General features: G+C 39.6%; 3 protein-coding genes and 3 long non-coding RNA genes across 8 annotated transcripts in view; 3 read left to right on the top strand and 3 right to left on the bottom strand.

Moving 5' to 3' along the window:
• LOC133739741 (uncharacterized) overlaps window positions 1-27987 on the top strand; it is a 77859-nt gene that overhangs the window by 14352 nt on the left and 35520 nt on the right. The window lies entirely within an intron of this gene.
• LOC133741041 (aspartate--tRNA ligase 2, cytoplasmic-like) lies at window positions 8086-9720 on the bottom strand. Its single transcript, XM_062168979.1, has one exon. The coding sequence runs from the start codon at window positions 9711-9713 to the stop codon at window positions 8094-8096; it is 1620 nt and encodes a 539-aa protein (XP_062024963.1). The 5' UTR covers window positions 9714-9720; the 3' UTR covers window positions 8086-8093.
• Window positions 10603-13013, bottom strand: LOC133739438 (transportin-1). The gene is made up of 6 exons (XM_062167217.1): window positions 12587-13013; window positions 12376-12500; window positions 11768-11819; window positions 11621-11689; window positions 11480-11539; window positions 10603-11240 (listed from the first exon to the last, which is right to left on the bottom strand). The coding sequence occupies exons 1-6, from the start codon at window positions 12620-12622 to the stop codon at window positions 11157-11159; spliced, it is 426 nt and encodes a 141-aa protein (XP_062023201.1). The 5' UTR covers window positions 12623-13013; the 3' UTR covers window positions 10603-11156.
• Window positions 19336-22193, top strand: LOC133739440 (uncharacterized). The gene is made up of 3 exons (XR_009860629.1): window positions 19336-19659; window positions 21209-21424; window positions 21775-22193. It is a non-coding gene; the product is annotated as an uncharacterized LOC133739440 (long non-coding RNA).
• Window positions 23354-25294, top strand: LOC133739439 (uncharacterized). 2 transcript variants are annotated; one of them, XR_009860628.1, is made up of 4 exons: window positions 23354-23519; window positions 24000-24087; window positions 24743-24970; window positions 25045-25294. It is a non-coding gene; the product is annotated as an uncharacterized LOC133739439 (long non-coding RNA). The 2 variants fall into 2 exon arrangements; XR_009860627.1 differs by having other exon boundaries at window positions 23360-23519; window positions 24743-25294.
• LOC133739437 (aspartate--tRNA ligase 2, cytoplasmic-like) lies at window positions 25586-27587 on the bottom strand. The gene has a single exon (XM_062167216.1). The coding sequence runs from the start codon at window positions 27578-27580 to the stop codon at window positions 25961-25963; it is 1620 nt and encodes a 539-aa protein (XP_062023200.1). The 5' UTR covers window positions 27581-27587; the 3' UTR covers window positions 25586-25960.

The following is a 27987-nucleotide window of genomic DNA, read 5'->3' as shown; positions in this document are numbered from 1 at the left end:
GGAGCGACCTTTGTGAGGGTCAGAGAGGTACCCTGCATCAGCAAAACCCATCAAAACATCATTGTCGTTTTGATGGAGGGGAGTAGGATGAGGCCGGCCACCCTGGACGGCGGCGGCGGCAATCCTTTGGACGGTGGCATTTTGCCTCTTGGGGACCGATCCCAAATTTTCGTCATTCCTTTTCTCTCTGTAGGGATAAAATAGGCCCATATCAATCGTACCTCTTAGGTATCGAAAGATTGTCTTTACACCAATCCAATGGCGGCGTATTGGCGCAGAGCTATGTCGAGCTAACAAGTTCACTGCGAAGGAGATGTCTGGTCTTGTGCATTGAGCTAAGTACAATAATGCGCCTATTGCACTTAAATAGGGCACTTCGGCCTCTAATGATTCTTCGTCTTCGTCCTCATCCTTTGGACGAAACGGATCTTTTCTTGGCTCAAGACTACGACCAATCATGGGAGTACTCACAGGCTTTGCTTTATCTTCATGAAAGCGCCTTAGAATTTTTTGAGTATATGCAGACTGATGGATCAAAATCCCATCACTACAGTGCTCGAGTTCTAAACCGAGACAAAACCGTGTTTTCCCAAGATCTTTCATCTCAAATTCGGATTTCAAATATTTAGCAGTTTCCTTTAACTCATCTAGAGTTCCAATTAGGTTCATGTCATCGACATAAACTGCTATGATTGCAAATCCGGAACTTGTTCTTTTAATGAACACGCATGGGCATATTTCATTATTAATATATCTCTTCCCAATCAAGTAGTCACTTAGATGGTTATACCACATCCGTCCGGATTGTTTTAATCCATATAGTGAGCGTTTTAATCTTATTGAAAACGCGCTCCGTGGTTTAGAGCTATTTGATTTGGGTAATTGAAGTCCATCTGGGACCTTCATATATATCTCTGAATCTAGATCCCCATAGAGATATGCTGTAACCACATCCATAAGCTGCATGTCAAGTTTTTCGGAAACTACCAAACGGACAAGGTAGCAGAACGTTATAACGTCCATTACGGGAGAATATGTCTCCTCATAGTCGATTCCAGGGCGTTGTGAGAAATCTTGCGCCACAAGGCGGGCTTTATATCTTACCACCTCATTTTTCTCATTACGCTTTCTAACAAAGACCCATTTATGGCCAACAAGTTTTACATTTGGGGGTGTCTGCGTTATAGGCCCAAATACCTGTCTCTTTGTTAGTGAATCCAATTCAGCCTGGATCGCATCTTTCCATTTAGGCCAATCCGCTCTTCGTTGACATTCTTCAACAGAGCGAGGTTCGATATCATCATATTCTATAATTCCTTTCGCAATATGATATGCAAATGCATCATCAATCGCCATAGAATTTCTATCCATCATCTCATGTACACTAGTGTAATTCATGGAGATCTCTCTATTCTCTGGAGTTGGTTCTGACATTGGAGCATCCCCCAATGATGTCTCTTGGACATAACCATAATCCGGAATATTCTCATGAGATGGATTATTTACATCGATGATTAATGGATTATTTTGTGCCAAACTCGCTTTCTTTCTTGGGCGAGAATCCATCGAACCTATAGGCCTCTCACGCTTCCTGGCAGGAGATGTAGGCCTAGCCACAACGTCACCAAGGGTGGGGACGTTGGCGCCATATTCATGTACTCTTGAGGTGGCGTCATGTCCTCTAATTTTAGGGACATCAATCCTTGAAGGCACGTTTGCAGCAGGTATATGTGATCTCGTCACTTTAGCGATATCAGAAAACGCATCAGGCATCGATTCTGCTACGTTCTGAAGATCGAGAATTCTCCGCACTTCAATTTCGGACTGTGCGGTTCGGGGATCAAGATGAGACAGAGTAGGGACAGACCACGACAATTCCTGTCGTTCCTGTTGAACATTTATGTTCTTATCTCCCCCTAACGACGGGAAGACTGTCTCATCGAAGTGACAATTCGCAATCTAGCGGTAAAGAGATCGCCTGTCAAGGGTTCTATGTAGCGGATAATCGTTGGAGAATAATAGCCAACATAAATGCCTAATCGTCTTTGATGACCCATTTTGGTGCGCTGTGGCGGTGCAATAGGCACATATACTGCACACCCAAATATGCGTAAGTGTGAGACATTAGGCTCATACCCAATCACCATCTGGGACGCAGAAAATGGTTGAGTGACAGTGGGCCACAGACGAATAAGCACAGCTGCATGCAATATTGCATAGCCCCAAGCAGAAATAGGGAGATTGGTGCGCATTACCAATGCCCTAGCGACCATTTGTAGTCGTTTAATGGCAGCTTTTACGAGACCATTTTGGGTGTGAACATGAGGAACTAGATGTTCAACATCAATCCCAATGGACATGCAATAATCATCAAAAGTTTTTTATGTAAACTCCCCAGCATTGTCTAATCTTATAGACTTAATAGGATGATCAGGGTGGTGAGCCCTTAACTTAATAATATGTGCTAGGAGTTTAACAAATGCAGCGTTCCTAGTGGATAATAGCATGACATGTGACCAGCGTGTCGATGCATCAACCAACACCATAAAATATCTAAATGGTCCGCAAGATGGTTGAATAGGTCCACAAATATCACCTTGGATTCTTTGCAAGAATGGTATATTTTCTTTGGTGTCCTTTGCATAGGATGGTCTCAATCCTAATTTTGCTAAAGAGCATGCTTTGCAGAACGAATAATGGGCTTTAGAAACAACCAATGAGGATTTTGGTTGAGCCACGAAGTCACAAAGGACTTGAGAAGTAAAATTTGGATGGGAAAGAGCATAGGTGGTGTCAATGCCACATTGAGGCCGCAGGGGGCCGGCGGCACCGGCCAAGGATGGCAGGTTTTGGGGGTGAACGGCGCCGTGAGCCGCAGGGGCTCCTTCGGTATCCAAAAACCAATATTTACTTCTTTTCGTTCTGAAAAATGGATGTCCGTGTGAAGTCTTTAATATACGGATCATCATGTCACGACCTGGGTGTCCCAAACAGTCATGCCAAAGCCTATATGTGTCAGAATCCCATAAAGCATCTCTCATAACATGATTGGATTCAATGACTCGAATAGTGGTTGCATAAAACCCACTAGAGCGACACATAAGTTTCTCTAATACTCGTTTATGTCTGTAGTCATTAGAGGTGATGCAAAGGAACTCTTGTCCATTCTCACAATGTGTTTCCACATGAAATCCATTGGCTCTTATATCTTTGAAGCTCAATAGGGTTCTTCCTGCCCTAGGAGCATAAAGAGCTTCGGTGACATTTAAAGTTGTGCCATTTGGCAACATAAATTGGGCTGGTCCTCTACCATGAATCAATTGAGATGATCCAGCCATCGTAGTCACAGAAGATCGAGTAGGCGCCATCCATTGGAATAGCTGCCTATTTCGAAGGATGGTATGTGTAGTTGCACTATCCACGAGGCATTGTAGCTCTCCGGGAAACATATTGGTTAAATAATAAAGTTCGAAATTAAAATATGTCCAAGACATTGAATAAAATAAATCGATACTTTATTAATAATAGCCAATGATTACATCAAAGTTTCTTTGACCAAAATCTAATCCAACATAAAAATCAAACCGTAGACAAATCGTAGTCACTCAATCCGTTCGGTAATTTCAATTTGGTTGTGACCAGGTAAGGCGAGATTTTGGTGGAGCTGTGCTCACTTTTAAAACCATTCTCTCAGATCAAACCTTGCCTAGACATCACAATTACTCTTGAGTACGCCTAGAGGGAAAGAGTTAATACAATAAGTCATTTTATTGATAGAAGGCATAATTGCCATTACATAATTCTTGGGAAAAATAAAGGACTATACTAATCAAAATCTGCAGCATCCTTGTGCAATTCCTTGTCAGATTTGAAGTCCGATATGGTGAGATTGACGTTGGCATCATCACCATCTTTTTCTCCTTCTTTGGCAAGATAGGCTTCATGCTCTCTAAAGTCTCTATATGCCTTGTAACTCGCAGCAATTTGATCGCTGGCATTGTATTGCTTGAACCAATGCTCACTTGATCCACATCGATGACACATGTCATTGTGATTGCCTCCCTTTAATTGAGGTGCATTGTTTGCACTTGGGTGGCGTCCCCTAGAGGAGTTGGCACCGTTCCCACGGCCTTGGACGGCTCCACCACGTCCTGGAGCTCCACGGCATCCTCTCCCACGTTGCCATGTATTGCCACGTGTTCGTCCTTCATTCTGACGATTACCTTCCTTTGTAGGGCAGTTATATGGACCAGAACGTCCGTTGTGTCCCTTATTCTTAGGGTTCCACTCCTTGCGCCCTCTTTTGGGTGCATTATTATAATTCGCCTCGTGAACGCTCTTAGTTCTGACAGGCCTTGAATTATAATTCTTCACGAGGATATTATCATGTTTTTCAGCTACAGACATAATATTAATTAGCTGATGAAACCTCGTGAGCCGTCCAGCATTGAATTCGGTTCGATATTGCTTCGATAGTAAAATTGCTGAGACGGGGAAGGTGGAGAGAGTTTTCTCAATTAGTTCTTGCTCTGTGACAGGCTGTCCACAGAACCCCAACATAGTTTTGAGGCGCAGAACTTCTGAATTATATCCAACTACAGGCTTGAAGTCGGCGAATTGTAGATTGCTCCATTGAACTTTCAAGTCGGGGAGGAGGGTATCCTTGACATTACCAAATCGCTCTTCTAGCGCAACCCATAATTCTCTAGCATCCTTGATTTCCATGTACTCCAATCGGAGTGATTTATCCATGTGGTGTCTCATCAAGATGAGAGTGGTGGCATTATTTGTAGTCGTACGCTCAAATATGAGCTCGGGATTTGGTGCTTGAATTACGGGTAGGATCTCTTTTGAAGTGAGATGGTTCTCAACATCCGTGACCCAACTATGATATTCCGAGCCAGTTGAGTCAAGGATAGGAAAGTCAAGCTTTGACATCCTGAAATAAGAAGAAGAAATATATTAAATAATTAAATAATAAGATTTCCGAGCTATGCTACCAAGAAATCGATTTCCAAGAATGATTGGATTAGACCAAAACAATGATGTTTATAAGGTCGTTAATCGATGCTTGCTTCAATCCGGGGTCGGGATTGCAGGTGCCGTTTGATCCTAAACTAGGATTGATCCTAAGCTAGGATTGCAACCGGTTTGCAATCCTGGTCATAACAGATCGCTGAAACGGGACTGCAAGGGCAGTGCGCAAGGCAGCAGGGGCTGCTGTGAGGCTGCAGGGGCAGCGATACAATGCTGCAAGCGCACGGGCGCTCAGGCTGCAGCGAAGGAGTGCAGGGGCGCGTAGCGCAGGGCGCGCGAAGGCAAGCTGCAGCGAAGGCTCGGCTAGCTCGGGCTAGGGGCTGCGGTGGTGAAAGAAGATTTTCGGGTTTTGGTTTTTGGTTTTTGGTTTTTTGTTTTGTGGTTAGGGCTCGTGCTGATAACGTGTTTAAGTAAAATAGATTCGAGAGAGAATTGATGAGAGAATTGTCATAATATTATAATATATAGGGATTACAAAGTACATGCTCTAATGTTACAAGGAATACTAATCCGAGTAGGATTAGGAATTCTAGAACCTTCTCTCCTATTACTACTCCTAGTTTGATAAGACACACTATGTCGATTTTCCTTCAACATGAACTCAATTTTTCAAATAAAGGTTATGGGACTTATGCTTAACTTCATTGTTACATTTGATTGTCAAGTTGATGCATTGAGATATGGTTGGCATGATGAAATTTGTGAGAACTATTTGCACCATATATGTGAGTTTTGAGCCTAATGAAAGTGCATTCAATAGCTCTTAGCACTTTATTCTTCATGTGCATGTGATCAATCTTTTGTGAATTGTATCTCTAGAACTTGCTTGATATCTCTCAAAACTTTTGTCAAGCATGAATACATCGCGGAAATAATTGAGGCAATAGGAATTCCACCATGGCCAAACAAGCTCGATCTTGTCCTAAAAAGATGATTATCCTTAGATTGCCAATTTGTGTACATGCCAAATATCTGCCATCTGTAGATAATTAGTTTTCTTTTACCAGAAAAAAAGATGGATCTCATTGAATAATATTGGTCTTTAATTATCATTTTTCCTTTTGGGTGAGGTCTTTGATTATAATATTGAAGCTATGATAAGTAGCTTGTGCAAAACATGAAATAACTAAGTCATCTCTAAAAATTTCTATATCTAGCAATCTATTAGTAACAGCAAGTTTCTGTTTGAAGACACCTTGAGTACTGACGCGGCCAAGGTTCATTGTGCATGATTTAGTTCCGAATAAGATCAAAACCTCTCCACGATAGTCCAATTAGTTCCTGAAGACTACCTATCCATACTGACTTGCCCTGTAAATTTATGACCACCTATCCATACTTTTTGGCCTTCTGTAGATTTTATAATACAGTGATGCCAAAAAAACATTTAGGGCCTAAATTAACACCTTTTCAGGAAATTTGATTTCGCAAAGGGCTGGAAAAAAGAATGGTTGTAAATATGCTTTTTTTTTTTTTTTTTTTTTTAACCATAGAACATCAGAATATCTTTCCATACCACAAATACACAACTCTCTGTAGGATTAATAGTAGGATGACTAGGATCGTTTATGAAGTATATTCTGGCAAATGGATTGCTTTAAGATAATAGCAGTATTTCATAAGAAAATAAGAAGACAGAAAGTTGATAGAATTGTGCTAAAAGTTGTGACCTTGTTTCAGTTGATACCACTTCTCGTCAGATAGACCAAATAGATAATTAAAAGCAGCTCTGTTGTTTCAAGTACCAGACCTTTTTTGACCCAATAACGAAAAAGGATGCATTATATATATCATATATTTTTTAAGAAGGTCCCGATCGACCAAAACGTAATATCACTTTCACTCACAGTTCTAGACAATAATCAATTTAGAAGCTAGCCTAGAACACAGCACAACAATGCAAAAGGAATAACAAATGTATTCCAACAGCAAAAGGAGCTTTCAGCCACATATGCATACACTGGAAAGAGCAGTAATCAGCTAACTCTAGAAAATAGTGTTTACCTTGGATAATGCATATATCATAGCACCTTCCATGTGATTTATGTCATTACTGTCCAAACAAGTTACAAGAGCTTGCAGCAATTCCGGCCATCCCATAACTCCTCCGAGTTGAACAACAACACTCCTACTGTAGACCTGCTGTGCCTATCTGGTGATCCCAAGGAAGGCAGTAATTCCGACTTGATAGGATCCATGGAGTTATATGCATTTCTAAGGTTGCTTTTCAAAAGCAAACCCGCTGCTTGTCGAATCTCCACTGATGTACCCAGTTGTCCACCAAGAGTTTAATGTTTCATCGGCACAGCCAAACTCAAAAGTCAAAACTGCTCATGCCATGTTTAATCCAACACTACAGTTTCGACGAAAACAAGCCAATATTCTTAAAATTCAAGACAGCAGAAAGCAAATATATAATCCTACTTCTTCATCATAAATCCTAAACCAATTAACAGTAAAAGCGAAGATGAATTCCTCACTAAACTTATCGACAGCTATTAACTAATCGGAAAGTGAAACCCTACTGAAGCAAATTGGAATTCCTAAGCAAATAATCCTAGTTCATCAGCAACCACAACTACGATGAACGAATTATCACAGTAAAGACATGATCAATGAATCGAGAGAAAAGTACGTGAAAATGAAAAGAGAAACCCTACTACCTCGGTGCGTGTGAGAATGAAAAGAAGGTAATTATGGAGCTCGGGATTCTGGGAGTAGGATTGGAGTTGTTGCCAAATATGAGACTTGTCAGCGACTCAGCGGAGGAAGTCGGCGAAATCTGCTGGACCAAGTCATCAGAAAATGAAATTTGAAGAATACAACTGATTATCACATTTATCAAGTCGCCCTAATCAATCAGGTTTGCAGAGTCGCAGAAAAAGTGTTGGACCAAAGCCAAAAACTTGTACCACAATACCGCATAGTCTAAGCAAGTAATTATTTTCATTAGTCATAGACGTAGCCATCACAACTCTGATAAAAAGTTACAAAACAAAGCACCCAATTCAATAAGTTAAACCCGAAGCTGCTAGTTGTTTGCTAGACTGAAGAAATCAAGGAGCTAGCCGGTCTGGATCACGAGGGAATAAAGATGTTTTGCGGATGTTATTCAAACCACAGAAGAGCATCACAACACGCTCCAGCCCTACTCCAAATCCACCATGGGGAGGTGCACCGTATCTGAAGGAATCAATATATGTTGATACTGTCTCAACTTCAATTCCACGTGCTTCAGCACGTTCGACCAATAATTCTGGTACATGGATACGTTGTGCACCTGATATAATCTCCTCACCTCGAATGAAGACATCAAACGAATTACTGTATTCAGGATTATCGTCGCAAGGCATGGTATAGAAAGGCCTCACAGCCAACGGATAGCGGTGAAGTATGTAGAACTCAGTGCCATATTTCTCCAAAACTATTTGGCCCAACTTCCTCTCTTTTTTAGTATCCAAGTCCCCCATAGGATCAACTTCCACACCGGCATCCTTTAGCATTTGAACACCTTCCGCAAAAGTGAGACGTAGAGTCTCAGGCAAGTACTTTAACGGTTCGAAGGGATACTGCCTTCGTACAGCTTCAAGTTCCTTCTCACAATTTTTGTTCAAATAGTCAAACATATTGACAAACAACCTGTTAACAATATCCATAACCTCAAAATAGCTCCACTCAATCTCCATCTCAATATCGAGACCAGTGAACTCACATAGATGCCTATGTGTATCAGAGTTCTCAGCTCTGAAAACAGAACCAACCTCGAAAACACGACCAAAGTCAGCACAGATGGACATCTGCTTGTGGAGCTGCGGTGACTGGGCAAGGCAGGCAGGTTGCCCCTTCACGTAGTCCAGCTTAAACACCGAAGCCCCACCTTCACTTGAACCAGCGATCAGTTTTGGTGTATGGATTTCAATAAACCCTTCGGACAGCAAGAACTGCCTGAAGATAGTTCCAACTTGACTCTGGATTCGGAAAATCCCCCGGTTGGCCGCTGTTCGCAAGTCAAGTACTCGGTTGTTCAAGCGAGTATTCTGTCCATCCTCAGTAGGTTTTTCACTTCGAGCAGCATTCTCAATTTCAATAGGTAAAACAGCAGCCCTACTTATACAGTACAACTTTCTAACTTGCACATCCACCTGCTGTGAAGCGCCTGCAATTGCCATATCAGGTTTAGACACAACCCCTTCAATGTCAATAATCGACTCGCGGCTCAACTTCGACGCGTACTTCACCATCTGACAGCTCACTATCTCCCGCTGAACCGTCACGACGCACTGAACCGTGAACCCCTTCTCTCTGACCACAATAAACGCCAGCTTCTCCCCGGTGGGTCTAATCGTCTGCGCACGGCCGCGTATCCGAACCTTCTGGTCCTTCAATGCCTCAGTTAGAGCTCCGACCTCCGTCCGAAGATTGACGTCGACCATCTTCATCGACTGGAGCTGAATGAGTGACACGTCGCCATAGTTCGCGGCGAGTTGGTCCTCCGGCGCGGCGGAGTACTGATCAGCGCGAGCCGCGGCTGTCGCTGCTTCTCGCTCCTGGCGGCGACGGAGCTTCTCGAGCTTGGCCGCTTTTTTCTTTGCTGCCTTTTTGCTAAGAGAGGCTGACTCCTCGTTCTCTGGCTCGTGGCTGAGCTCGGTGGCTGGCTGAGGTTCTGGATGAGACATTCTTGAATTGATCTTCTCAATCTGTTGGTGTAATTGATGGTGTCGAACTGTAGGGTTTAAGTAGTTTTCTTGTAGGAAAAGTTTACTTGTGACTTGTGAGAAAAGTTTACTTGTAGAAGAAGAATACTTGTGTTGTATACCATTAAATAAAAGTTCTCTAATCCTTCTTCATCTAGGCCTCTTCCCTTATCTGCATGTGATTTCAAAATTTTATAGAACAAAGAAATAGGATAGTCTCGTTTAGACGTATCAACAAGCCGAAACATAAAGCGACTATGGCTTGGAGATCCATATTTGGGAGCCAAGACGTACCTTGAAGCTGGGTGGCAACATGTTTCACCAAACCCAAATCGTGACTCCAACAATCCAAATTCTAAGAACTTAAATGGTATTTGATGGTCAGTGTAATTGGCATGAATGGGAATGTGAATGAGAACATATGAACTTTAAATTAGTTGGAATTTGCAATTTCTTGATGAAGCTGCCTATAAAGGTGTAACATAGCTGGGTTGTTTTCTTGTTTGGCCTCTGGTCGTCTAATCTGGAACAGGATCAATCCAATGGACTAGCTAGACCGACGACATGAGAATACATGCTTGCTTCTATATATTCTTGTAGTCACGGGCGTTGTGGGTAGTGTATACAAATGGTCAAATATTCAAAAAAGGATAAAGGCGAAAAAAAGAAACAAAAATATACCGACCTCTATGGGGAGAACCTGAAACGAAGGCAAACAGAAAGCTTGACACTCACTGATTCACATGACCAAGGGTGATATATAGGGACTGCAGACCTGTTGTGTCTCTCTCAGCCCGGTAGAAGGATTTTATCAGAAATCAAGTAGTGATTACAAAAAAATATTCAATCAACTAAGGAAAGAAAACAATGATTGTCTGAACTCCCAACTCAAATTACCACAGCTGCTTGAAACAGCAAAAATTTCTTTCCACCCTCTAATAAAGGTTACAGTTGATCGACATGTAAAACAATGGAAAACTTCAATGGCAAATTGTTATAAAATGTCAAAACCCCCTTGTACAAAAACTGTGGAAATCATTGACAAACCTAACCACTGGAATTGTTGAATAATGGAAAACTCTAAACCTAAAATGAAGAATCATTAATCCAAGACTTGAACGAGATACTTCTTGCCTTTCTCTAAATACAAGACAGCAAGAAAGCACACCATCGAAGTTTGGAAAGCTGCACCCTGTACACCACATTCTTGCCCCAAACCTGAGCTGCTTCATTATGCCAAGTCTTATGCTTTATCCTAAACTTTCACTGGAAAATTGGGGACCAAAAAATTGGTCCTGTAAGAATCACGACCAAAATGTATTGGATGACGAAGAAAACAACAATTTCCACGCAGATACAGATCTCTGATGAGCACGTATAGCAGAGTGAACCATCAGGTACAATACATCAGCTATGAGTACAACATTACACTTGGTATTTTGATAGCTTGTTCTTGACTTGTGGCTCCAAAGCAGACATACACTGTTCCCACGCTCCATTCACAAGCATCTGCCAGATTACAAGTTTGAAAAAAGTAAATCAAATTACAATGTTGTATTCAGCATCATACATCTGTAAGATTTAACCACCAACCCGATATTTGGTCAATTCAATATTGTTTGTAAGAAGTTTCTCTCCAACAGAGTTATCAAACAATGAAAACAATTTCACAATTTGCCAGGGTTCTACATTTCGAAAATTTGAAGAATACTAGACAGATATTACAACAATATAAAAGCTATTCCTACCTGCTTATAACCGTGCAACACCTGGCAAACTGCATTATGTAGCTCTTCACTCCTTATTTCCTATTAACATATCATATCACAACATTGAGTTTGTACCATGAAAGGAAGGATAAAAAGAGGTGAATGTCGTGTGATTCTTACATGCCAACTGGCAATAGCATTGCACATATATACGAGTGAACTCAATGCTCCGGATGGATTTGTTCTAACCTGGAAAATTGGAGACAATCCAAGCGTGAATAGAAATGCAAAAAATTGAGAGAGAGAGAGAGAGAGAGAGATGCATACCAATGCGCATAGACCTCGGAATGCATCCTCCTTTTCTATATCATCACGTATCCTGCGGCACATAATTTTGAATGTCAAAAACAGTCTTCTTGTAAAAGCATAATAGTTTCCAGTCTATGCTCTTAAACCAAAGTGGGGAATTTATTCCTGCCATCTTTGCTAAACAGTTGACAGTCAGACCTAAAATCATAGAACGTCATGGGCAGGCCATCTTTCAGTTGTTCAGATTAATGTATAGAAATTAGTTGTGATAGCATTTACCTGTATAAATATAAAAGGAAAGCATATATTCAATAGAAATATTCCAATCTTATGGTAGAAGATCATGCCCACTGATAGAATCTAGTTCTTCAACTGCCATATTCCTTCTGCCTATTTTGAGCACAAGTCAAAGAATTCCTAAAGATGGTGTAAATTATCCAGTATATGTGGCAACCTTTATGTTGAAAAGTTAGAAGTGCAATAAATTTTTTATAATCCTACAGTTTAAATATTCCTTGTGTCATGAAAAATAAGTGAATGGGTGATTTTAGTTTCCAGTAATAGATCCAATCATAAGAGTAGTAGGTTAATTAATTGATTATTTCATATAAATGTGTAAAACTTACATTGACAAAGCAATGCACCATGGCTGCATGAAATGCTCCATATGCGGAGCCACAAGCTCCGGACAAACACATGCAAGCCTCCCAAGCGTGATAGCACTGTTCTCAATTAGTGACTTGTTGAGCGCCTGTTTAGCATCAAGAGATGCAATTAAATAAACCGTCCTCCATGGTACACACAACAATTATACGAGGAAAAAAAAAAAAAAAACACCTCTGGATGCTGCATTATGGGGACTAAGCAAGACATGACCGTCAAAACAATTGGAGAAATTTCTTGATGAACCTGAAATTCAAAGTTACTTTCATGATGATATCACAAGCAATTAAAGTAGGATAGTAAGTTGATGCTGAAACAGGGTAGACACACACATGGCAAACCAGCAAGATGCACAGACACATATTGGCATAAACAGAATCAAAATATGCATGTGAATGTGTGTATTGATGAGAGAATTTCACTCCACAACTTTAAAGCACAGTAGCTTCACTATTATTTTAGAAAAGAAACATCTTTTTTTAGACTAACAAAAAGCATAATACAAAGAAGCCTTCCAGAAGTTGGCAAAAGAAAGAGAGACCGTGTAAGCAGCTATAAAAGCTCAACTGACACTAACATACTAGGCAGAGAGTCCTAAACTACAAAAGCCTGCCAATCAGCTTCATTAATCTATAACAGAAATACAAAACTAACAGGTTTTCTAACCTTTAGCCAGACACCTAGGAAGATAACAGATCAGTGTGCCATTATCTCGCAAACAATAGATATTGTTGTCAAAAAAAAAAAAAGTCAATCTTTATTGTTGTGCAGTCCGTACCCGACATCTGAGAAAATTTGTGCGTGCATAGACAAAAAGCAAAGCCATTACAAAAAGGTCGAAGCTAGCAAAACTAATGATTATGATTCTGATGGAACTACAGTTTTGCTTTTTGTTCTGCTGAGATTTTCACTTAATTGCTTTGATTTTTTTTTTGTTTTTTTTTTTTTTTTTACAAATCACTTAGAGCAAGTTCACCCGTTGGGTCACCGAGTCACCTATTATTCACTGCTTTTTAGTGTATATTTTCATTCTCTGGGTCACGAAGTACACAATGCCCATGACCCAGGGCACGAAATACACTGTGCAGGTCACCATGGTAACCCAGAACACTGTACAGGGTGACCCAGGGCACGAAATACACTGTGCTCGTGACCCAGATGGTGAAATTAACACTAAAAAGCAGTGAATAGTGGGTGACCTGGTGACCCAACTGTTTGGACCCAAAATGAACATTTTGGCCTGACAAGGCACGTCTTGGAGAAATTGAGCCAATGTCAGTGGCTCAAGCTATATATTGTCGACAAGTTCGAAATATATATTTAGAGGCTAAATAAAGCCTATTATGGAAGAATGGAAGCATGTAAACATGAAAAGTCAACTTTAGCACATTTTCCTACTTCGGCTAGGAGAAACCGAGCTAAACAAGGAAGGAGGGGCGGCCGCCTGACCAAATGAACTTGAAATGAGCTGAAACTCTGCATATTCATTCTAGACAGCCCAAGGATCATTTCTTATGAAGAGTGCAAGAGCTTTTTTTGAGTGGAAGGCCTTCAAACAATCAGCCCAATTTTCTACAGAAGCAAAACTGGAAAACTGGACCTGTAAGAGGTCCAGCAGCATTTTCGGCCCAACCACATGGAATAAAAATCTGAAAATTTTTCAGGATGATCTACACTCATAGTGGAACATTTCATATGAAGAAGTCGAAGGCATATAATGAAGTCTTATTGGAGAAATAATTGAAGGAATAAAGGGGCAGAAACTGACCTAAAACCAGCTCAATATTCACATGTTAATGTTTCCTACCCACATGAAGAAAGCTAGATACTTTTCTCTTTTTCCTTGGATATATTTTTCTTCTACAATCTCTTTAATAGATCATCACCACTTCCATGTTGCTGCACCTTCATGCTTTGCTTTCATTCCATCTTTTCTCTATCTTTTCCATATTTTACAAGTGAACTTAGATCTACTTTCATTATTTTTCTTCCACTCATCATTTCACTCTTCTTTTTCTTCCCTATATAAACACCTTCTCCTCTCATTCTAAGAGACACATTCACATTCAACAACAACATCTCTAAGATGATCTAAGTTCTCTCTAGAGCAAACCTCTCTAAGAGCAACTCCTCTCCTTCTCTTTCTCTTACCGGTGATCACACTCCTAGTCCTAGTCTTCTCAGAAGCCGACTTTCAGTGCCACCAAACCCTCTGTCAACGTGCTTCAGTCCTAGTCTCCTCGGGAGCCGACGGTAGTGCCGCGACCACAACGGTTACAGAACCAGCCAAGCAAGGGTAACGCCCTAGCAACCCAGCCAAGCTAAAGTCACGCTTTAGCAAGTTCTCCTCACTTCCCAGTGGTTCTCGCTCTGCTTGATCTACAACATCGAGTATCGATTGTGATTTTCAAGAAGCTCAGCAAAAGTCCTCGCCACGAGGCACAAAGAATCCCGCGACGAGGTTGGTGCTCTCCTCGTCTACAATCGCTCAACAGAAGTCAGGTCAAGGGACACCCCCGACGACCGCACCCGAACGGTGCTGGCACGCCCGCGCAGAAAAGAGACTGTTGACCAGCTGCAGCAAAATTGGAGTCAAACACCAACGGGTGAACTTGCTCTTAATTGCTTTGTTGCAAATCACAAAGGTCAGGGAAAGTGATGAGAAAGGAGGATCAGATTCATTTACTCGTCATTGCGTTGGATATCGCATCAAAAAAAAAAAAAAAAAAACTTTGCGTTGGATACAATTCGTGCAAGTAGGCTGTAATTATTTTTGTTTTTCTTTGTTGCAAGTATGTGTGTGTGTATATATATATATATATTTTTGTTGAGGACTGACATAAAAATTTATATTTACTAATGAAAAAAATAACTTTACGAACTTCATGACTTTCTTATCTCGGCGGCTCATCTAAATAGATAATTATTACGGTAAATATTTTGTTTGAAATCAGATGCTGTAATCACATATTCTGTATTTGGAGACGTACGTATCTTGCCCCATCTTTATGAGGTTTATGTGTTTTGAGTTTTAAACTTTTAATTGAACCAAAGGCCGAGAATGATATGAACACATCAATTCACACAAAATGGGCCTGAACAACATATTTGATGCTTTACTCACGATGCCTATTGCTTGCTTGTAAAAGTTACAAAAGGGCGTCTTCTTTCCTTGGAGAAGTCCTCATTTAATTAGTACAATCTTGTTACTATTTCATAAGCGTTGGCCGTGGTCCAATATCCTGAATGCTTGTGGGGTAAGGATGAATCTTTAATCACATGGGGGATTGTCATCTTGGAGAAGTCCTCTGTATCTTGTTAATATTTCATAAGCGTTTGCCGTTGTCCAATATCCTGAATAGTTAAAATGCTTGTGGGGTAAGGATAAATCTTTAATCACATGGGGGATTGTCATCGTGGATTATTCCCGATTCAACCGCGCACCTTCATGAGGAAATCCATGAACGATGTGTTCTTGCACTATGTGTTTTGAGACGGGATTAGACACTACAAAAGAAAATAGCAAAAGTGACAAATTTTATTGTGACAACCTAATATTCGTTGTAAAAATTTGGTAAATACGAAGAAATTTCAGTTGTCACACATGATTCCATTGGCGACAACCAATTTGTCGCATAAAGTAGGTATTTGCGAGAAATTGACTGTTGTCGCCCATATGATATTATGCGACACCCAACTCCTCGCAAAATGTCAATTAGGCGACAATTTCTACCAATTGTCAGTTAATGTTTGTGTGACAGCTTTAACTTTCTCACAAAAAATTAATTAGGCGATGACTTATGCGAATTGTCGCTTAATGTTTATGTGAAAACTATATTTTTATCGATAAAGACTGATTTAATGACAACTTCTGTGAGTTTTCGGTTAATGTTTATGTGACAATCTTAACTTCCTCACTAAAAATCAATTGGACGACAACTGTAACGGGTTGTCGCTTAATGTTTATGTGACAACTTTAATTTTCTTGCAAAAGACCAATTAGGCGACGATTTCTACAAGTTGTCACTTGATGATTATGTGATAACTGGAACTTTCTCACTAAAAACGAATTAGGCGACGACTTCTACGAGTTGTTGGTTAATATTTATGTGACAACTTTAATTTTCTTGCAAAAGGCCAATTAAGCGACCACCTCAACGGATTGTCGCTTAATATATTTGTGAAAATAGTCTCTCTCTCTCTCTCTCAACTTGTAGTATTTGTGAAAGTCATCCAGGAAGCTGATTTTTGTTTGCTATAACTAAGTTGCAAGTTTAGCTCAATCTACTTGCAGTGCTATCTCACTCTATTTCTTGTCACCTCATCTGGATCACATTACTAATTAAGAAACAATTATTAGTGGTACAAACCATGCGATATCTCTCGTGTTTTTGCTTCATTCTTTCTCTTCTTGACAATATTTTACCTTTTCTTAGTGATTGTCAGCAATACCGCGCCGGTTTATTTATTAAAGAAAAGCATAGTAGTACAGTACGAATTTTAGAGCTGCATAACTATATAATAATGCACATGCACGTAGAAATTATCCGGAGCACCGGAGCCTTTTTTTTGGTCTAAAAAGTACTTCAATTGAAAGCTCAAAAAGAGCAAAGATACAAGAACAGAAAAAGCAAGTACAGCAAAAACCACAAACATAAGAGAAAAATACAGCAGCAAAGCTGCAACAAAACCAGTCCTATGGACTGGGATGAAATCTCAGATACACCTATGGGCATGGGAGACCATCATTCACCAGAACATCTATCCGGATCCTTTATTCTGTGGGATACACACTCCACGCTCGACCTCGCAAAACAAAGCACAAAGATACAACAGTTCTGCAAAAGCAGAAATTAACGTTACAAAAATAAGCTAAATTTTGAACCCTAACCAACCAAGCCGACTATTCCCAAGAATAAGCAGAACTTGGCTGGTGTTAATTTATTCCCCAGCATACATACAATGATACAATCGCTAGCTAGGCTGATCGACATGTAGTAGCACTCCATAATGATAGAATTAGCTAGGGTTGCTTCTACTGCAGATGATCAACTTGAAGATCGATCAATCAAAGACCTGGGTGGCGATGAAAATAGTCTCTGAGCAATACAATGTGATATTGTGTTTGCATAAGTTCATTTACCTCATACCAGAAATAAATTTCGTCGCCAACTTTGGCTTCACGGTATTGGATGAAGCGTTTCCATTCTCTGGCCTGGAAAACTGGTTTCAGATGTCCGTTTCTTCGAACAGACAAAACGAACTCATAAACGTGATCCTCGTCGTCCAACGCTTTGATTGGAATATTGTTGCGACCTGGCTGTTCAGGAAACAGGGATCCGACCCATTCAGTAGGCACTACAAGTCTATCTCGCACATCAGTTTCTGTCAGCCTCTTTGTAAGGGCATGGCCGGGGTACTCCATCGAAATGATTACCCGGAAAGAAAATTTAGAAACACTGAAAGGGGTAATGTAAGTGAGTGAAAGTCAATGTTTAGAGCTTTAGGGTGACATTAAAGAGCGCTGCGGGGTGGTATTTATAGATCGAGTTCTGAAGCCCTAAGTTATCCATACGATAAAGGTATCACGTACACTATCACTCTCACAACTTTCATTTAACAAACAGCTTTAAATTGTGCTTCTTCAATTACATTTGTCTATATCTTCAATGAATCAATTATACCTCATACTACATCATAGATTTTGGCCTTAATTCAATCGCTAGAAGACCACCCCCACCCCCCCCCCCCCCCCCCACCCCAAAAAAAAAAAAAAAACCAACCCCCAACGTACACCACAGCCAATGCAGCAACACAACTTCGACTACTAGAATTATGCTTATAGGACACCCTCCAATAAGAGTGCTCATTATTCACAAAGGCCACCAAAATCTTCATTAGTCACTATGCAGCCCCCAATAACATGACAGTGGTGATTGCTAGGGTTTCCTTTGCAGCATAGAGCACCAAAATACAAACAGTGCCCAAGTTTTCAACATAGAAAAAATGTAGTCATGACAGCTGCCAACTTTAGCTATACACCAATTCCAAGAATAATTTAGAGTTAAGTATTTAATGTTTACTAATTACAAAAATTTGTAATAAGAAAATATGGAAATGCTGCTTAGGTTTAGAAGATTTTGCAATATTCACTTACTAGCTAGGAAGTTAATTAATTAGATGTGTTCGAGACTTCGAGTTGATTAATATGGAAAATGAGTTTGTTTTTCTTTAGGTCAAATTTTAGTATATTAAATTTAACATTATATTCTCTATGACCACATGTTTTATGTCTTGACCCCCGAAATTTCAAATCCTAATTCTGCGTTTAAAGCATATATATGGACGTGGTGATTGAATAGTAAGTAATGTTTGCTGCATGTAATTAACAAACTCTTTCTCTATTAATGCCGTCCAATCTGTAACGGAAATCTGAGAAGAGTGCATACATATATGAATGGGCAATGGGGCGGAGGCGGTCTTTCACCTAAATATCACTTAAATAATTACCTTTTTTTTTTTATCACTCGACCTATGTAATTGAGTCTAATTATTCTAAGCGATAATAGTTCGTTCTTTAAAATTATGTACCTACTCTTACTCACACTAACCTGGTCTTGGTATTCTTAGACCGAAAAGGAAAAAAAAAACCGAATCTCCCCCAAAGTTAAACTGTCCTTTTTCAGGCCCACACCTACTTTGGAGTAACTCCAATGCCGCCAAATATGAATGACGGGGCATCCATCGAATTAGGGAATAATGGCAGTAAATGTAAGACAAAAAGGAAAAACAAATGGTCTACAATCGGAAGGATTCCATGCACGGTCGGGTGAGGGTCACTTTCACCAGCAGTGTGCAAGTCACGTGTGAACGTTAGGTGGTCGTTAGTTAGTGAAGAAAACTGAAACGAAGAACAAAAAAAGCAAAGCGTAGTAAAAACAAAATTGACCACGACCAGTTGAGGTTGTTGAGATCGACCTTAAACCTATTCACAAACCCGATCTTTCAATTTTTGTTTGCGGCGGCCTGAATTGCAGCTAGCAGAGAATCTGTTCACTGATTCTTAGTAGAGAATTGCAGCTAGCATTAGAAGAAGAACCGGTGAAGACCAATTCTTAGTAGTTCCTGGGGCGAAGACCAATTCTTTTCTTTCAGGTTATTCTTCACTTTGCGAAACCCTAGTTCCCAATTCAATACCGAATCTGGAGATCTTCTTAGCATTCAATCCACGGAGCTCAAATTACCCTGTAAGTCGGTTGCTCTTGGGTTTAAATTTGATTTTATCCAGGCGATTTCTTGATCGGTGAATAAAATTACACATACAAGAGTCATTTTCTGGTTGCAATCGAACTGAGTTTGTGCATTTTGATTCTGAAAATGATTTTGAGGCTGGGTTGTGAGCTATGATTGTGAAAAATGGAAACTGACTTCGGTTTAGGTGGTGATGGTGACGGGTTGCTTTGAAAAAGCTCTTCGCTTTTTAGCAGAGCTCCCTCTCCGTTCAAAACCCCAGTTTTCTATTTCGGTTTTAGGGCTTAATCTAGGGTTTTGGAGTCAAACCCATATTCAATTTTGTGAGAATTTTAGCTAACTTGTTTGCATTTTGTTATGGGGTATTTGGTTGCTGAGAAAGTTTACCACTTTGAAAAGAAAAGGCCTTTCTCTGTAAATGGGTGTTTTGCTTTGTTGGGCATTTAAGGTTGCATTATGCATATACTGTAAAGTAGTAAGAATTCATAAGTGACACCTTTGGGACCCTTTTAGTGCGACTACTTTTTATTTTTTAGGGCAACTATTCATTATTTAATTGCCAAGTTGAACATTTCATTCTCTTCATTTAGTCTTCTGGTAGTGAACTTGGCTATGATTTCTCTCATAAAATGTCCGAGATGATTTGATTTGAAAGGTGAGCTGAGTCAGCTGACATGAACATTAGTTCTAAATGACTTTCGGGAGCATATATGGTTCCAATGATGATTGTATTTGATTAGCCGAAGAATAAGGAAGAAACCTAGTCAGTTAAGATACTGATAGAATATGCTTACCAAAAAAAAAGATACTGATAGAATATGTTTTTCAACCATCCTAGGCTCCTAGGCTAAGGACTTTCAGGTAAACCCATGCGTTGTTTGTTTCGTTTGCTTTCTAATATCTCCTAGCTTTGAGAGTTGTATGGGTCATTTGAGGGTTATTAAACCAAAAGAAACTGGTTGAACATGGATTTGTACTGGTCCTGCAATCCAGTATAAAGCTTTAAAAATTTAGCATTGAACATGGGAGTATTCTAGGAAACTGACTATGACTGTATTAACAAAGTCATTCCAGTCTGTGTGATAAGTGACAATGAGAGTGACCCCTTCTCAGTTTGTCCATTAAGGCTTGCGAATCTGTTAGATAGGATTGGCAAAGTGTCTTGCATGGCTTCATATTTTGTGTATAATACCATATTTAGTAGAATCTTGGCTCAGCTGGAGATACAAATGTAAGAGGGATTATACTTTATGCTCCTTTGCTTCAGTGATTAAGTCACTTGTTGGGTTGTGTTTTCATATAAATATATAATTTGTTTTGACAGTATGGCTGCTTTTGTTATGTTGTAACCTCAGTCAATTTATTATGCCAAAAGAAGAAAGCGTGTCAAACTTTTTGGCTTTGAAAATTTAGATGAATTGCTTCTTCAAATTCAAATAATTGTATAGCTGTAAAACTGATAAACAAGTGATTTTTATCAAAAAAATAAAACTCACAAGGAAAGGCAAAAGGGATACCAAAAGTTACTGGTTTATTTTTGTACAGGTCCAATATTGTATGAGCTAGAAGTGTAAAACTTTGGAAATGTATTAACAACTTTGGAGACGGAATTCCATTGGTTGGTGGATAAGAATTGTTGGGTATGGTGAAGAAGCATTTGAGCTTTTTGGGGAAAAACAGTAGTTGAATATGACGACATTTTAAACGTCCAAATTGGACTGCTATTGTTAAAATCGTTCAAGCTTGCCTTTGGATATGAAGGTACTGATTAAATCATAACTTTCAACTTTAGTGAATTACTGCCTTATAGTTTCATGTTTTGAGTTTAGGAAGAAAAAAAAAAAAAAAGGAAGAAAAAAAAAATGTTTTGAGTTACTGCACTGTGGCATAGCTCTCAAGGTTCCAATGATGGTGTTCTTCCTTCCTTTGTGTCTTTATGCTCATTAGTTGCATCTCTGATGGATTTGATGAAACCCGAAACCTATAGAACTAAACCTTATATGAAAAGTGAAAATAGATTGATGTATGTAACTATGATCTTCATCCAGTAATATAACTGGAAATGATCTTGCAGTGGTTTTGATACTTATGTGACATCGGTGTTTTGACAGGAGTTTGGTCATTAAACGTGACCCCTACTTTGCAACGCAGCTTCTATTTAATGCATTTGGAACAATGGCAATGGCTAGAGACGTGAGAATATTTCTACGTGAGGTCAAAAGTATCCTGCTATTTGTTGCTGTGCAGAGTGTTTACATGAAGCCCTTGCTTACAATTTTTTTTTACCTAAGTTCAGTTTTTGCTTCGTAAAGCATGTAGCTATTGTGCTTCATTGCACATAACAAAATTTCTAAATTTGTATTTTGACCAAGCAAATCAGTGTGCTCCTTCTATAGATTTGAGATGCATGGGAGTTTATAGAATTGTATGATGTACAAGAGAGCTTGGGCACATGTGGAGGCATTTCACCTTGACCAGGGTGTAGAAAAACCTACTGTAAACAAATCAAAGATTGTGCCATGTCTAATTGCTTTCAGCATTTAGTATTTTTCATACCATATTGGCATATTCCCTGAAAACCAACCAATAGACTATTATACAAGTACAAAAGGTGAGAGTGAATTCCAATCTCAATTTAGTTTGGGTAACCATCAGAATTTGAGGTGACAATGTGTAACCCCAGACATTGCTAAACCCTCAACCCTAAAAAAATTCTAGCTCTGTTGAAACAGAGAGAGGTGAAACATGTCTTCTTCTGGACACCGCTAAACCAGTAACTGCTTCATGTCTAGCTACTGCATGGTTTCTATTCTCTCTGCAGTACAAGGTGTTTTTTTTCCTACAATAAAAAATTCAAATTAAAAAAACCGAAACCAACACCTCCTTAATTATGTAAGGATCTGAAACTGTTTTCTCTCCGTCTTCAGTTTGCATATCATCTGGGTTGCATCTAATATACAGCTACAAAACCTCAATGATCCTCCTACAATAATTTTGGATGCTTGATTAGATTTTCCAGTACCGCATAAAGCACAAAACACCGAACAACAACAAAAGAAAGTAGCCAGAGGCACCAAAAAGGAGGATCAAAAGACTGAAACAACACAATCTGCCTAAAAATAAATGTGTTGAAACATAATCTCATTGCTTTTAGATCAAAATTCGCTCGGGTGCAAACCGATAAGGACTCATCTCCAGATAAATAATAAAAGCACGTAAATTTTTTACCATCATAGTAACTACAGCAGTGCAACGTCATTCACAGTCAAACTAGGATATAAAACCTCAGGGTTAATCATAATACATACAACCCAAATACAATAGGTTGTCCCAAATTCAATCAAGGAGGATCAAACCTCTCTATGCTTGCAAATGTTGCTCAATTTTTATCATTCTATTCTCAAGTTTTTCATCAAACTATAATCAAAAAAGAAAATTGTTAAAAAAAAACAAAGGGGTTTTGCTAAGAGAGAAAAAGAGAAAAAATTTACCAGCAGTAAAAGTTCAGAGTTCAGTTATGATTATAGGGAAAAAAAGGTGGATCCCACGGGTTGATTTTTTATGTTGAACATAAAAGCCACTAACATATATATTCGAAAAGAACATAGTTAGGCCCAGTTTGGGATTATTCCCAACCTGCTTTTGAGCCTAAAAGTGTTTTTGGGCCTATATTTACCAAATCCCATGTATGTCCTAAAGCTGTATCTTCTTTTCTCTTCTACAGTCGGCTGTTGCTGTGTATCAATTTTATCTTCTTCTGTACTCACCAATCCTCAAAAGAACAACAACCCGAAAACAAAAACAAACAGAGAGAAATACAGGAAGAGAGACGTGAAGGATTGACGACGAAAACAAGGTAACGTCGCCTTTGCCCTCCTTTTTTCTCCGTCATAGTGTGTTTGTTTGCTTCGTGCAAGGAGATAGAGAGATCGATTGTTGCTGGAATCACGTAATCAACATCGATCTCCATAGTAACTGGGTTAGCAGAATCTGCCATCTAACAAAAACTAGAGAATCTGGTTTTTGATTGAGGGTTTTTGTTACTGCAATCACGTAATCAACATCGATCTCATAGTAACTGGGTTTCCATAATCTAGGATCTGCAGGGGAATTTTGGTTGAAGAGAGTTTTTTTTTTTTTTTGAATGACAGATCTAATAAATGTTGGCCCTGTAATCTCAATTGAATTCCCCTCTGACTTGCTTGATTTCATGGATTTATTCTGTGATTTTTTATCAGATTAGTTGGTCTTGATTGGTCTCAGTTAATCTTTCTTTTGTTAATTAAAGCTTATTTGATTGAATTATTAACGTATGCGATTTGGTTTGTGTTTGTAGCCTGGGTTTTAACCTTTCAACGATTCCAAGGTCCAGCTTTTTTGGAGATTCTGAAGGAAAAGGATTCGGTTAAAAAGAAATAAAACAGGTTTGGTTTTTAATCTGACTCATCTTTGATATCATTTAGTTAATTGTCACTGGTTTCCATGAGTGGAATATTTTCTTCTACTGATGACTGATAATGTTGTGATTTGCGCAAACTAATTTGAATTCAACTGATTTCCTCACGTCTATGTTGAATCAATGACTTCAAATCAGTTTGTGGTTGGTGCATTGATGAAGTTAACTATTATGTGCTTTTTTTCAATAATGCATATTGAGCTGATAAAATGTTTCCGTTCTTTACATAAACCTAAAGTAGTTGATTAATCGTTTTCTGAGGTGTATTGGTGGGATCATTAGAGATTGGCATAGACTAATTGTCATTTTCCTATAATAAGACAAATACCAGTAACTTTGGAGCATCTACCAAGTTGGTAGTGTTGATTTCAATAGATATTATAATACGATGAAATAGCTGAGTAAGTTTTTGAAACCTTGATTTCTTACATTGCTGATAATATGTTGTGTCGCATCTAAGGTATGATATTGTGATTGATTTTTGGTATGTTTATGTTTTTTTGTTAATTGATTGTTGCATAGGAAAGTATGCATCATAAAGTACAAGTAATATCTGATAGAATTTTTCACATATGTCATTATTAGTTTCATAATCTCATTATCATTCTGTTTTTCTTTTGCAGATTATATGCAAAAAGGTTTGGTCTTAATTTTTTTGCTGCTACTCCTTTATCTGTGCTTTGGTAGTATTGTGGTCTATTGTTCTTATTCAGGTAAATCAGCTAAGGCTTAGTTAGATGTTTTTTGTATTGAATTCACAATGTGTATAGCTGTGGTAATGTTCTATTCTTTAACTCTTACTGTTTGATTATTCAGATAGTTATTCAATTTCCCAACTGCATTGGGTTTAGGTATGGCTAGGTGATTGTTTGTTGACTTGGTGTTTCTTTTAAGTGTATTGATATATCATAATTTTTTAATACAGTGATGGCAGCAAAACCTGAAGTTCATGGTAATTGCATTGATAAATGATGAAACTGATGAAGCATCAGTCATCAGAAAGGGGAATACTTGATGTTGTCATAGAATGGTTTGATAGAATGTTATTGTAAACTGCAGTTATGTAAACCAAATAATTTTAGACAGATGAAATTTTGGCTCATTTTATCATTATTATTAGCAACAGCAAAACCCCCAGCAAAGCGCGGGCACTATTGCTAGTTCTTAAAATTCAAGACAGCAGAAAGCAAATATATAATCCTACTTCTTCATCATAAATCCTAAACCAATTAACAGTAAAAGCGAAGATGAATTCCTCACTAAACCTATCGACAGCAGTTAACCAATCGGAAAGTGTAACCCTACTGAAGCAAATTGGAATTCCTAAGCAAATAATCCTAGTTCATCAGCAACCACAACTACGATGAAGACGAATTATCACAGTAAAGACATGATCAATGAATCGAGAGCGAAGTGAAAATGAAAAGAGAAACCCTACCACCTCGGTGCGTGTGAGAATGAAAAGAAGGTAATTATGGAACTCGGGATTCTGGGAGTAGGCTTGGAGTTGGTGCCAAATATGAGACTTGTCGGCGGAGGAAGTCGGCGAAATCTGCTGGACCAAGTCATCAGAAAATGAAATTTGAAGAATACAACTGATTAATGTGAGATTATCAAGTCGCCCTAATCAATCAAGTTTGCAGAGTCGCAGAAAAAGTGTTGGACCAAAGCCAAAAACGTGTACCACAATACCGCATAGTCTAAGCAAGTAACCATTTTCATTAGTCATAGACTCATAATCTCAAAGTAGCCACCACAATTCTGATAAAAAGTTACAAAACAAAGCACCCAATTCAATAAGTTAAACCCGAAGCTGCTAGTTGTTTGCTAGACTGAAGAAATCAAGGAGCTAGCCGGTCTGGATCACGCGGGAATAAAGACGTTTTGCGGATGTTATTCAATCCACAGAAGAGCATCACAACACGCTCCAGCCCTACTCCAAATCCACCATGGGGAGGTGCACCATATCTGAAGGAATCAATATATGTTGATACTGTCTCAACTTCAATTCCACGTGCTTGAGCACGTTCGACCAATAATTCTGGTACATGGATACGTTGTGCACCTGATATAATCTCCTCACCTCGAATGAAGACGTCAAATGAATTACTGTATTCAGGATTATCGTCGCAAGGCATGGTATAGAAAGGCCTCACAGCCAACGGATAGCGGTGAAGTATGTAGAACTCAGTGCCATATTTCTCCAAAACTATTTGGCCCAACTTCCTCTCTTTTTTAGTATCCAAGTCCCCCATAGGATCAACTTCCACACCGGCATCCTTTAGCATTTGAACACCTTCCGCAAAAGTGAGACGTAGAGTCTCAGGCAAGTACTTCAATGGTTCGAAGGGATACTGTCTTCGAACAGCTTCAAGTTCCTTCTCACAATTTTTGTTCAAACAGTCAAACATATTGACAAACAACCTGTTAACAATATCCATAACCTCAAAATAGCTCCACTCAATCTCCATCTCAATATCGAGACCAGTGAACTCACACAGATGCCTATGTGTATCAGAGTTCTCAGCTCTGAAAACAGAACCAACCTCAAAAACACGACCAAAGTCAGCACAGATGGACATCTGCTTGTGGAGCTGCGGTGACTGGGCAAGGCAGGCAGGTTGCCCCTTCACGTAGTCCAGTGTAAACACCGAAGCCCCACCTTCACTTGAACCAGCGATCAGTTTTGGAGTATGGATTTCAATAAACCCATCGGATAGCAAGAACTGCCTGAAGATAGTTCCAACTTGACTCTGGATTCGGAAAATCCCCCGGTTGGCCGCTGTTCGCAAGTCAAGTACTCGGTTGTTCAAACGAGTATTCTGTCCATCCTCATTAGGTTTTTCACTTCGAGCAGCATTCTCAATTTCAATAGGTAAAACAGCAGCCCTACTTATACAGTACAACTTTCTAACTTGCACATCCACCTGCTGTGAAGCGCCTGCAATTGCCATATCAGGTTTAGACACAATCCCTTCAATGTCAATAATCGACTCGCGGCTCAACTTCGACGCGTACTTCACCATCTGAAAGCTCACCATCTCCGGCTGAACCGTCACGACGCACTGAACCGTGAACCCCTTCTCTCTGACCACAATAAACGCCAGCTTCTCCCCGGTGGGTCTAATCGTCTGCGCACGGCCGCGTATCCGAACCTTCTGGTCCTTCAATGCCTCAGTTAGAGCTCCGACCTCCGTCCGAAGATTGACGTCGACCATCTTCATCGACTGGAGCTGAATGAGTGACACGTCGCCATAGTTCGCGGCGAGTTGGTCCTCCGGCGCGGCGGAGTACTGATCAGCGCGAGCCGCGGCTGTCGCTGCTTCTCGCTCCTGGCGGCGACGGAGCTTCTCGAGCTTGGCCGCTTTTTTCTTTGCTGCCTTTTTGCTAAGAGAGGCTGACTCCTCGTTCTCTGGCTCGTGGCTGAGCTCGGTGGCTGGCTGAGGTTCTGGATGAGACATTCTTGAATTGATCTTCTCAATCTGTTGGTGTAATTGATGGTGTCGAACTGTAGGGTTTAAGTAGTTTTCTTGTAGGAAAAGTTTACTTGTGACTTGTGAGAAAAGTTTACTTGTAGAAGAAGAATACTTGTGTTGTATACCATTAAATAAAAGTTCTCTAATCCTTCTTCATCTAGGCCTCTTCCCTTATCTGCATGTGATTTCAAAATTTTATAGAACAAAGAAATAGGATAGTCTCGTTTAGACGTATCAACAAGCCGAAACATAAAGCGACTATGGCTTGGAGATCCATATTTGGGAGCCAAGACGTACCTTGAAGCTGGGTGGCAACATGTTTCACCAAACCCAAATCGTGACTCCAACAATCCAAATTCTAAGAACTTAAATGGTATTTGATGGTCAGTGTA

Source organism: Rosa rugosa, chromosome 3, assembly GCF_958449725.1.
Source record: "Rosa rugosa chromosome 3, drRosRugo1.1, whole genome shotgun sequence".
Lineage (NCBI taxonomy): Eukaryota > Viridiplantae > Streptophyta > Magnoliopsida > Rosales > Rosaceae > Rosa > Rosa rugosa.
Note: the sequence above shows the minus strand (reverse complement) of the source record. Positions and strands in the feature narration are given on the sequence as shown.